This window comes from Harpia harpyja, chromosome Z, assembly GCF_026419915.1.
Source record: "Harpia harpyja isolate bHarHar1 chromosome Z, bHarHar1 primary haplotype, whole genome shotgun sequence".
NCBI lineage: Eukaryota > Metazoa > Chordata > Aves > Accipitriformes > Accipitridae > Harpia > Harpia harpyja.
Genome location: NC_068969.1, coordinates 7,103,608 through 7,116,009, shown reverse-complemented (window position 1 = coordinate 7,116,009; position 12,402 = coordinate 7,103,608). Strand labels below are relative to the sequence as shown.

Sequence of the window (12,402 nt, the reverse complement as noted above, 5' to 3'; positions counted from 1 at the left end):
AAGCTGCATTTTTGGACACCTGAATCTCTACCATACCCAACAGTAATAATTTGAAAGGGCACATCCTTAACGTTACCTCAAGCACTTCAGAGATTTGGAGATTGCCAAGACGTGCAACATCCATGTGAGATTTTACAGCTGGTGACTTCTTCAAACCTTGTGCCTTCCTGCCCAACCGGCCCATGAGAAGTGCAGAGTGGGCCTCCTGAAACATCCCTTTTTGCTTCCTCTGACAAGCCATAGTCCTCGTCTGTCAGACAGCAAAGTCAGTTGTGGCTTGTCTTTTGCTAAACGGTAAAAACAGAGTAATCGGACCTTGCTTGGACTCCCTGGGGAGAGAGGTGCTAAGCCAGTGCCTGTATGTATGCGTATGTAATTGTATGAAGAAGACACAAACCATCCAAAAACCAGCGGAACAACCACCGTGCACTGGAGCACATCTGGCCTTGTCCGGCCCTCACACAGCTGCAACATATCCAGCCGGGGATTCTGCAAAGCTGCCTTTAACCCGCACACTCAGCAGGGCTGTTTGCACAAAACGTTAGTGCTGGGAGAGCTCTGCACCTGAATTTACCTGGAAACTGAGCGGGATGACTCTTTTCACCTCCTATTTTATCATAAAATCTTCATCCAACAGGGACTTCGAGCAGTTCTTGTGAAACTTTGTTGGTCCAGGGTTGGCCTGTAGCCCTGGAAAAAGAAATTCTCTTAGAAGTCCACAGTTTTATTCACAGATAATTATGGACAGTATTATACTAACATAATTCCTAAAATACGTGCTCACTCATGTGGTGTCTAGGTAGCCTCCTAATGCAAGACAGCTAGCTGGCGTGACTATTTAAAAGATATTTCTCCATCTGAGAAGTTGGAGCGTCTGCCTCTTCTACAAAGCATTTTAAACACATTGTGGGGAAAGAATTGGGTTTTTAGGCATTGGGGTAAAAAGACCCTGGGCAGAACCCATTTCAAAAGCTCATTTCTTGAGCTCTACATCTGGGGAAATCAAGGTGAGAAACGCGGGTTGGGGAGCAAACTGTCGTGAGCCATCGCTGCGCCCCATGTCCGGGGTGCCTCTCCAGGGCTTGTTTGGTTTATTGGAAAGCTTTCAGAGGGCTTCATTTGTTCATTCATTCCCAGTGCAAGAAAATAAAATGTTTGAAATCTCAAAAATATCAGCAGGACAGAAAAAAATAACATCCCCCTGGGGCCATAGTTCAGAGGATCTTTTAGGTGTATGCAGCTGTTGTGTCAGCCCCCAGGTCCTGTATGTATTTGTATGAACATTCGTATCCAGGTATGTTAACGTGCAACCAACCAGCACTGTGGAGAGATGCGATCTGGGAAGACCCCCTCTCCCCTCAGCCCTGCACGAGTAAAGGCTGAATCCTGCCCTCACCACCATGATTTCCCTGTCTCTGCTTTGTGCTGGCAGCTCCAGGATAGCAGACAGCCCTTTCTCAACTAAACCCGCAGTCTGTCCACGCAGCAACACTTCTTTGTATTGCTTTTTGACAGCATTTTCCCCCTTATTTACTCCATGGTAGGTGATGCCATTAATTGTCCTAAAATAACACAAAGATCCTGTGGAAATACATGCATCGCTGTTTGCTTCATTGCTATTTTACAGACAAAGTGTCCAGGTGGAGAACATGCTTCCAGTGGCCCCGGCTTTGCGAGGAGATGCTAATGCAGGGCTCAGTAATTTATTACTTCAACAGACATTTATAAATTCACCATAAAGAGTCTGTTGAGCACAGCCTGGTGTTACAAAGCTTGTGCTTTAAGTAACTTATTTTTAAAAATAAACTTCACTTCTTCCAGGTAGACTGTTCATACTACTTGCAAATATTGTATTGTTTACAGCAGGACATGTAAATACATATATTTTAACAGAGAAAAATTAAACCTGCTATACATTTGATTAACCTGTACAACTCGTGTAATGCGTTAATCCCTTAAAATACATAGGATTATACACTTAGTGGCCTAAGATCCCCAAGAGCAAAAGCTGTAGCTTTAATTAAGTGGATCTGTCACAGGTTTTCTAATACCCACATGTAAAATCACATGGACGTTAAAGAGCTGCTTTAACCACACAGATTTAGGCTGCATGGTTGGCTCTGTCCCGTTCCTGGGTGCACGGAGCCAGCCAGCACCCGGGGAAGCTGCGAAATCCCTCTCGCATCCCTTTGTGGCTTCCTGAAGCAGCTACAGGAAAATGTCACGTTCAGCCTTGTCCTCAGACTCGAGCACCTTGCCCCGTTTCTGTACAAACCGCCGCCGACAGCCATCCCTGCTGATGGCCCGTGCCCATTGCTGCTGGTGCACAGGGCACCAATCCTGCAGCACCCCATGCTTCTTACTCTGGGGAATGAACATAAATGGAGGAAGGATCTAAATCCACCATCATAACAGAAAATACTTTTGAGTGCAAAATGACCTAAAATCTCAAACCCTGGGGCTTTGTTCAGACACTTCTCTGTTACTATTTCTCATTATAAAAATGAGGAATAAAAGGAAAAAAACACATTTTCCACGATTGGACTTACTAGGTTTGCAAGAATGAAGAAAAAGATGAAAAAATTTCTCCAGGCAGCTTTATATTTGTTCTTCTCACCTAGAATTATCTTCTGTCCTGCAGCAGCAGCCAGTAACTTTTCCAGCACAGCAGCAAGGCTGGGGACAGGCAGGATTCCTGCAGTTCATACAGGAGAGCACAGACCTTGTTGTCACAAATGGGGAGCAACTTTGTCCCAGGGATACACTTTTACCTCCAATGCATATTTTTGAGATGAGGTCCCTCTTAAAAGACGAAAAAAGAAAGATCCCTGGTCCTGAGCACTTCCTGTCACACTGGGAAGCATCACAAATAATTGAACCTGAGGACATCCTGGAAATAAAGCTGTTTGTTAGCAAAATCCCAGGTTTCTGGGAGATAGCTTACTTTGCTTCCGTGCTGCATCCGCGCTGGAGGTCTGTGGGACACAGAGGTTTCTGTGCTTTGCTAAATTGGCAGCAACATTCCCGAAGCTGGGTCTGATATACAGTACCCCTCCCCGCCCCCCGCTACCCAGCCTAGCAAATTTGCAATGTTCAGTCACTTGTATCACACAAAAAGAGAGATAGCAACATTTTAGCCCACTTGTCCCTCTCCATCATTTCTCTAATTATTAAACAACCTCCTGCCAATTTCTCATCACAGATTAATTAAGGAGGGTTTGTTAAATCTGATGCAGGGACAGCTGCAGTGTTATCAGGGTGGGAACTTTTTTTTCCGTCCTGTTTTGTTTTGGTTTGATCTTCAAAGCTCTAGAAGGGGTCTTTCTCAGAGGAAAAGGCTGTGCTGAGTTACTTGTGAGGAGCCCAGGCCCCGTGGAGAAATAGTGTCCAGCAGAGCGAGGAGGCAGGGTCTTGGCCATAGTAATAATCAGTGAAAAAAATGGGGCAGGGCAACACACCAGCGATACCCTTAATTTTTTAAGGAAACCTCCCCCTTAAACCCAAAGGATTTGCTGCTGCCTTATGCACAACCTGCTCCGCAGCCTCTCTGGGAGCTTCGTGGATGTCAGCACGTTTTATCCATCAAGTGTTTGGGACACAAAAGGCAAAGATGATAGTCTTCATGGTGCACGGAGACCTTCGATATCACTTTCACCTCTTAATCAGGTCTCGCCTGTGCAAAGTTAAAGTAATTCTTTAAATAAAGGTAGCACCTATCTTACTGTCCCCAGATGTACTGCCAGGGACTTGGGGTGTGAGAGAAGCGCGGCAGCTGCCAGAAAAGCAGAGGATCATCCGGTTTTGAGCACAAAGATCCAGCTGAGGGGAAATACTCCAATTTATAGACTCGGGGGGAAAAACCGGTTTGATGTTTAATGCAGCAAATCAAGATGTGAACAGAGTTCCAAAAACACCAGCTTCCACCCAGCGTGGGTTTGCTGTTTGTACAGAGACACTCAGCAGGTCGGCCGGCTCTTCAGTCAGGAGGGACATGGCGCCTGCGCTGCCGGCCTGCAACCCCACTTCTCGCTTGATCCAACAGAACCTCGAGGACGTGAGGGAAAAAAACCATGGGAGAAGGGGCAGAAAGCCCTCCCTTGGCCCCAGGGCACACTGACAGCCCGCCATCTCGCCTCTCAGCAGAGACGCTGGTGGGGAAACCATGGCACGGCTGCCCTGGGGCCACGGCGGGGGGGCCCTGCCCTGTGGCACGGCCCAGGCCTGAGGGGCCTCGCCGGGGCAACGCTGCGGTCAGTGCAGATTTGGGTGAATTCTCCAGGTTTCTGTGACGCCCCTTCGACCAGCTCCTCCTCAGCTGCCTCTTGGCAAGGGCACAGCGTGAAGAAATTGCACTGACGCTAAAGCTGTGTCATCTGGACGTTTATTCTTTGCATTTGACAGACTAGATCATCGCTTGTAAGGCCAAAGTGTCCACAGAATTAATCTAAGCCTAAACTGAAATTAGCCACCACAGTGTACCAAGCTGTGTCCAACAACCTTTTTTTATTAAACCATTACAGCAAATACCATTCAACACATAGAAAGAAAGCACATAATAAAAATTACCGTGGAAGTTGTACCCTTTGACGTGAGTCTATTCCCTACTTAATGACTTACAGTAGAAATTAGCTACTTAGGTCTACAGTGACTTCAGCGTAAGGGGCAGAAATTTGGGAAAACGTTACGACAATCATCTGGGCGAGACACATCCAGCTCTGCCGTCAGCCAAAGACGCTCTTGGCCGGCTCTTGTTTCGGTTTCTCGAAGACTGTTTCACCCCCTGTCCGATCCCGGCTGAATATGGAGGGTGCCACAGAGCCCATTTGTTCTTGGAAAAGAAAACCAAAAGAGGCAATCAGTGAAGGAGAACACTAAATTCGGAGAGTAAAACTAGTGCTGCTGAAATACATATATACGCATTTGATAAGTATTTCACGCGTCCATCAACTTCCCAAACCTTAAAGAACAGTGCTCCTACCCCAAGCACAGGGCAGCGGACAGCACATGTAGGTGGTTGCTACCATCGACTGGCCCCAAATCCTTGCAGGGGCTTTAGAAACTTGGAAACTACTGAGGTCCAGGCTATTACACGGAGAAGGGGTTAAAATGCAACATTTTTCCTTATACTCTCCCACAGGTGGTGGAAAAGCCACACAAAACTAGAGCACCAGGGGCGTTCAGTGCAAGCAGCCACTCTTCTCTCCCACCTTCTGCCCTTTATCCCCCCCAATTTCTGCTTCATCTCAAACACATCAAATTGATCCAATGGAGAGCCTAGAAATCCTCTAATCTATGACCAAGCCTCCAACCTTCAACTTGGGCAGTCACCGACATTGACTGTGGTCCCAGGGCTTGGTTTGAACCCTGGTTCAGAAGGCAAAGTCAGGGCTCTCCCTCCCACTTCGTCCAGACAGGGAGAACGATCACTCCAAGCCGTGACGATGGATGCAAAGTCCCAGCAGAGCCAGGCCAGGGGGGGTGAGCACACTGCTGGCTGCTGTTTCAGAGGCGCACCCGTTCACTTGAAAACAGCAATTAAGTTGATGTTTTATTTTGGAAGACTGCTTAATTGTTTCTGTCAAGGAGACTTACCACACTGCTTCATCACTTGGTAGGTTTTGGATTTAATTTCCTGGTTTTTGGAAAGCTTTCCTCTGGCTCCTTTGAGGTCTTCTTCCTTCACTGGAGGCCGCTTCTTTTTCACAGGGGCTGGCTAAGAAACAGACGTATTGCCCACACATCAGTATTTCGCATTTAGAAGCATAGGGAGCAAAGCTGCCTTAACCCAAAGGCTACAACATACAGAGTTGCTAATACAATATTCCACCTATTTCAACTCTGAGACTGTATACTCAGCTACTCCAGATCTTTGCACAACCATGATCTCACTGCCGTTCCCAAAATCTGTTGCCACTATTACTGGTCTGTTCTGAAATGGTCTTCTGATTGTACAGCCTTCAGAAGAGACAATCGATTGCTTAATTTTTATTTTTTTTTATAATTTATTTTTAAATTTTCTCTGTCCAGCCCTGCCTGGTCATTCTGCAAGTACAGATTGGTAATTGAAAGATCTGTCCAATATTTGGGAAGGAAAAAAAACTTCATTACTAAATTGTCCTTGTGCCTCATTCTAGTCACTACGTCTTCAGGAAATTGGTCAGAGAGATTCTGAAGTCTCACGTGATTTAGTTGGAATAAACTTAACACTTGACCCACAGTCATTGATCTTAAATTTAGGGAACAAAAGTATCTGAGCACTGAACAGGGTTGTCTACAAGCATGTACTGAACACATCTGAAACACTGGACTCGGAACCCAAAGAAGGAGAAGAAAATCTAATATAAAAACAGATGCATCGTCAGGTGGTGCACTGCAACGTCCAAGTACTAATCTGTTTACAGTTTATCTTGCTAGAAGAAAATCGGGATAACATTTGCTCATATCAGCCTATCCCTACCTTTAAATTAGCACTTCAAAGTCAGACACAACATCCAGCAGCAGCAGTCGGCACCATTAATGTTCCTTCTTCAGTTTACTATTTCAAGGACAGATCGCCAAGGTCCTGCCAGGCAGACCTTGCGGTGGGATGCAGGGGCACAGGAGATACGATTAAGAAGAACAAAATACCCCCGCACTCCAACTCTAACAGATTTGCACACTTAACCATCGAGAAAGTTCTCTGACCATCACTACCTACTTAGGGCTTCTGATACTTGGGTTCTGGCAGCAGTGGAGCCCACTTACATGTTTCCAGGCACTGCCTGTAAAGCTAAAAACAGTTGTGGAGGGAAACAAATCCCTGAAGGCCTGCAAATGGCTGGAGCAGCGAGTCCCGCGGAGCTTGCAGAGACAGCCTGTGCATGCCTGGCACCAGGCAGGGTGGGCTGGCTGCACTGGAGCCTTCGGTATGTTTTCTGCCGGCTGTAAATTCCCGGGAACGCTCAGAATAGCTCGCTGTCAATCCCATTTGCATGTGTTGTGGGAAACAAAACATTCACAAGACGTCTGGGGAAAAAGACTCTACAAGTAGCCAAAGCAAGCAAGGGGAAAGGGTGGTAGCAAACCCTTCAAAATTCGCAACAGCTTTTGGTCGGTTAGCTGGTTAACCAAACATCCCTACGGACGGGGCTTCATTTGTCTGTCTGTAATGAAAATTGGCATCTGATGGGAACGGTGCCCCATGCCCATGGCGTGGTGCACAGGCCCCCAGTATAGACCCGTGTTGGCTCCAACACAGAAAGGGAAAAAAACCCCTTGTTTTGTACAACAGGAATACAAAATCTGCTAAGGTCCTTCACCCATCGTTGACACAAGACAATAACTGTGAGGGTTCTTTCCACGGGGACAAGGGACTTCTTGGGGACAGGGTAAGGAAAGGAGGCACTTGAGATGCACTGAGACACAGTCAGGCTCAGCAGAACTGTTGGATTTCATCCAGTTATTTTAAAATAAAACCTCTCATGCTTTGATTACAGGTGGATTTTCCAGCAGGACAGCTGCTGTGGATTAGTCAGCCCCCAGTTAAAAAGCAAAAAAGCTGCACAGAACAGTTACTGTCAGCCACAGAGGTGAGCCCTGGACCTGCCAGCACCAGCAGCCGCCAGTGTCGCAGCCACACGACTGCTAATTGCTCCCAGCGCAAGTGCATTTGTAAGCAGGGTTTGCCAGGAGCCATTCCCAGCTGGCACAGCAGTGCAGCCTGCCCTTTATCTCCTCCTGTCACAAGTCAAAAAGTGTTGGTTTACAAGACATATGACCGGTTTTTTAAGTCTCTTTTTCTTTGGAGTAAAGAAAATAAGCCGAACCGAGTTACTCTATGTGGTCGAAGGATTGTGCTCTTCTACCCTTCCCACGTTCTTACTCTCCATCCCACCCACCATGTAAAACTCTCATGCTGGGGAGAACTCTGCCAGGCACGCGTAGCTTCTGTTGAAAACCTAACACTTACGTGAAAAACTCAAAATTTCTGAGCTAATTTTAAGATCACTTTGAAACATGGATTATTGGGGAACACAGTAAAGACAAACTATTAGTTATAAAATGAACGTAATAGCGTGTAATACAAAATTTCAGTCTCAGATATTGTATCTTAACAGTTATAGTTTTCAGTCACGCTCTCTCTTTTCCTGCATGTCAATACATTAAGCTTTACACAACAGCATACTTCAGCATAGCCACGTCCTTTCAAAACTACTGCCAAAATTTCAAATCGTTGTCTGAGAAAGCATGTTGCAAAAGCAGAAATCACTCCTTCTGTAAAACACCCCAAACCAGAGCAGTGGAAATGTTTTTTCCCTTCCTACATAAATAAAAATATTTATGGTAAAGCAGAAAATTTTAAAACTGAATTAATTAACCATGTGGAGGGCAGCTGCTTTCCTCCTCCTTCAAATAATCCCTCCTAACAACTTACTTGCTAAAATATATAAACAGTGTTTAAATACTTCAACATAACCGAACAAGTCATATAGAGCAGAAAAGCCGAATTCACTGGTTAACGAGAGTAACTTGCTAATAAGTTATTCCAAGCAAACCCTCTGAAACAGTAATACATTTATTAGGCACCCTGCTCTAACAAGAGCCTGTCTCACAGATCTCCCTGTACCTGTGACATAACTGCGGTGCTCACTCGACCGTAATCCCTTCCGAGGTCGTTTCCCGGCTTTGATTAAATCCAGCCCGTGCACTCTGTGAACGTCTGTTTTTTTCCTCGACTTATATAGAGCATCTAACATGAAGTCATTAGCTGGGTCATTTTCCCAAACCAGAACCCAGGATGATTCAAGGTTGACAGAGGCTGTTGTTGTTGAAAGGTTTATTCTTAGCGATGACTAGGGTTTGCAGTATTTACTGCGCCCTGTGCCTGGGGACGGATGGAGCTGGGCACTGATGAGAGCAGACAGCTGCGGCAGCGGGACCACGGGGAAGCCCGATCCACTACAAAACGACTTCCCGGGAAGTCCACTGGGGCTCTGTTTATAACTTTAAAAGGCAAAACTTTGTTACGGACGCAAAATTGACTCTGAATCCTCTTGGGGGGGGGAGAGAGTGTTTGTGTTTCTTTCCCAGCATAACAGAACACGAATTCGCTAAAGATTATATAAACCTAACATCCAAAGCATAACATGGCACCCTAAATTGCTTTTGCACAGGGATCTCTAACAGAAGAGTATTTTGTCCATTTTGGAGAGTAAATAAAATAGGATATAGTTTTACCCTTAACAGTTCTATTGCTGAGCTTGCCCCAATGCCAGCTCTTACACAACTGAGACAGTAAAATCACTTTCTACTTACAGCGGTTTTAGTAAGTTTAATCATTTCATCTGTCATCTGTATAGGTATAGCTTAGTCAGACATGAATAGATTCAGTGTGCCCCACTGTACATGCTGACAGTAGTAAAACGTTTCCCAGAACTTTTAACTTTTTTTCCCTAAACCGTTTTTTAATTAAATAGAAAAAAAATAAACTCTAAGCATGAATTCTATTTTTTATTACCAGGAGAGGGTTGGGTGGGGGAGGGTTGGGTACAGGGTTCCCTTTTTTTTTTTATATATATTTTTTACATTAATTCTTTGTGTCATGCAAAAAAAATCAGCTTCTGTGACTACACTCAACACCTACAAAGAACCAAGACTCCAGCCAGATATGTTAATACGAGAAAGGCAGACGTGGCAGACCTTCAAACATCTTTTACTAGAAAGATCGAATGTTGTAGTGGTAGAAATCTGCCCTGGCCTCTTCTTGAGCTCTGCCTGTGTTTTGTTTAGGCTACAGAGAGAAGCACAGCATGTAAAATAAAATTGGTATTTTTCATTATGAAAACATTACATCAGTACCACAGCACTAGCGCCATACGGTCAGGGCGATGGGATTTGTCGGCTGGGAACTATCCCCCAGGCCTCCGGGTGCCTGTTTTTGCCTTTAAGCTGAACTCTTTCCACGCCTGAGAAGATGCTTTCCTTTATGTGACTATTGGGAGAATTATTTGTAGGTTAAGCAGCAGTTTGGATGTTACGTACTTAGCCATTCCTTACATTGAATTTCTATTTTAAAGCCATGGCTTAGTAAACTAGAGGAAATGTTTCTGCAGAACAGCAGTACCTTTCAGTAGGCTAACAAAATAGAAGAAAAAAACCCCATCGACTTAAGAAAAACAGCAGATTTTTTTCCATTGTACAAAGTTACACCTCTCCTTCTCTGCTAAGATGTTTCTATACAGTCCCATAAGTGTCACTATTCTGACTCTGTTACAACAATAACATTCTGCATGCTTAAAGCAAATATTTAGAATTCAAGACACTGAATTGCTTCATTTAATTGGTACTACATATTCTTCACTCAAAAGCAACAGAGTTATGCTTTCATGGCAATTTAATTCATACAAACAAAATCATTATACAAACAAAATTAAAACACCTTCAGCTGGCACGCCATTTGAGGATAGGAGATGAGGCTCCCACAGAGGTAGGCAGCATATCCTGAAGTTTCTAAGAGATCCCCCGTAGCCTGGACAATTCTGTTCTCTTTGATTATACATTTCCTAAACCAGTGCTGAACAACACACACAACCATTTTCTCTCACAGATCATGGGCTAATTTTTCCTCGCAAAAAACCAACCTAAATCTACAGTTGCTTACATTTCAGAGTAGAAATCCTGTTCACCTGGTTGAGGTCCTGAGATCTGTTAAATGGGACACAAATGACAATGAAACAAGATAGGGTCATTTATTTAATAATGGCTATTAAAAATGCAAGTTAATCCTCTTTCATCTTCCACCGCAACATGAAGTGTGGAAGACTCCTTTGCTGAGGAACAGTTGCAGCTAAAATATGGCGATGACCACAGAAAATTTAGTAAATGTACACATATGGCCACTGTGATCTCCAGGAAACACAGATCTTACAGAAGATTTGACTTCTCCAGGAAACTGCTAACATCCCGCAGTGGACTGGCAGGCTCGATAGGTTGACAATTATACTCTGAATTCCTTTAAGGATACAGTGGGTATGGGGCTGCTTGTGTGTAGTAGGTGGGAAGTAATGAAAGTAATCGGCAAACATTATAGAGGAGTTACAGAGGTAGTAGTGGGTCAATACTGTGCAGGTCCAGCCCAGCAGAACACGCTAAACTGCTCCCACCAAGACAGAAAGAGGTGATAGCAACAGCAGCTCACTAAGAACAGGATTTCTGCTCTATTCTGGCATAAAGATATCAACCTCTCGCCATTTGCAGCCTTAAAAAGAAAAAAAAAAAAGAAAGAAATTATCACCTGCACATGGTCACGTTACACCTTCACAGTGAGCCAGCTCTCATCCTACATGGTCCTCCTCATTCCTCCAGCACTCTGGAAAATTGATGGTAGATACCTTGCCATACCTCCAGGGAACCTGGAGAGTAAGATGGGATCTTTCTGCCAAACAAAACAGAAAAAAACCAAGCTAGGCTACACTCATTTTCTTGGGTATAATAAGGGAACTCCAAGTGCTTGCTGCAGACACTTCGGTAACCAAAGAAGCTGCTTCCCTGGAGCTTCAGAGAGAACTCTGCACTACATAGACAGCATGTAGGAGTGTTGTCTTCACCAGACAGAAAAGAATCAGCACTGCTTCCCCCTTCCCCTTTTGCATGGTTTTGGGAAGCACCAGAGACTAAAGTAAGCAAGGAAGACATTGGTCATCTCCAGCACATTGCCCTCTGGAGATACGGGACAGAGAGGCTACTCGGTCCTACAACTAGACATGCCCACGTGGCCCTTTTCTGTCCCCGAGAAGGTACTACATCAGTTCTGTGATACAAGGCACTGCACAAGCAAATTTCTCAACGGGACCCTCAGACATCTTCCCTCAGCTTGCATTTCTACTACCTGCTGCAAACAAATCAGAAGGGGAACAGAAGATAAAACAGGTTAACAAGTTATTGAATTGGGCCATGCCTCTGCCAAGGGACAGGATATTGGAGACAAATTCAGAAATTTCTAAGGTTACACATTCTTGTTGCCAACAACCAAAAGTTCTGGCTTTGCCTGAAAAGCCAAAAGCAGGCTGTGATAATCAGCTGTGTGCTTAAAGCATTTTAACATCATCCTACACTCCAGAAGGCCTCAGGTCAGCGTTCTGCAATCTCAGGAGCTCTCAGGTTGCGCATCGAAGGTTTTATTTTCCCATATGAAAATACAGACAGTTATTCTCCGTGTGTGCACAAGCAGAGGGCAAAAACCCTCCTCAGGGAACAGATCCGAGAAGAGCTTGCAAGGATTCTTACACTCGTAAACAAAATTTGCTACTTAAGAATAGTGGTCCCTCCAACTGAATTGGGACTTGTTGTTAAGGTAAATGAATACATTGAAATTAATACCCGACATGAGACTGCAAAAAATTAGATGTGCAGTTCTGAAGTTAA

At 44.7% G+C, this 12,402-nt stretch overlaps 1 protein-coding gene across 1 annotated transcript; it reads right to left on the bottom strand.

Moving 5' to 3' along the window:
• Positions 1-4,484: 4,484 nt before the first annotated feature.
• MUSTN1 (musculoskeletal, embryonic nuclear protein 1) lies at positions 4,485-8,841 on the bottom strand. The gene is made up of 3 exons (XM_052777445.1): positions 8,606-8,841; positions 5,593-5,713; positions 4,485-4,828 (listed from the first exon to the last, which is right to left on the bottom strand). Exons 1-3 carry the CDS (start codon positions 8,612-8,614, stop codon positions 4,722-4,724), a joined length of 237 nt encoding a protein of 78 aa, XP_052633405.1. The 5' UTR covers positions 8,615-8,841; the 3' UTR covers positions 4,485-4,721.
• Positions 8,842-12,402: the final 3,561 nt, after the last annotated feature.

Coding starts and splice junctions, on each gene's coding strand:
- MUSTN1 (XM_052777445.1), bottom strand. Junction 4,829..5,592: donor CCAAGTGATGAAGCAGTGTG/GTAAGTCTCCTT, acceptor TTCTTTTCCAAG/AACAAATGGGCTCTGTGGCA.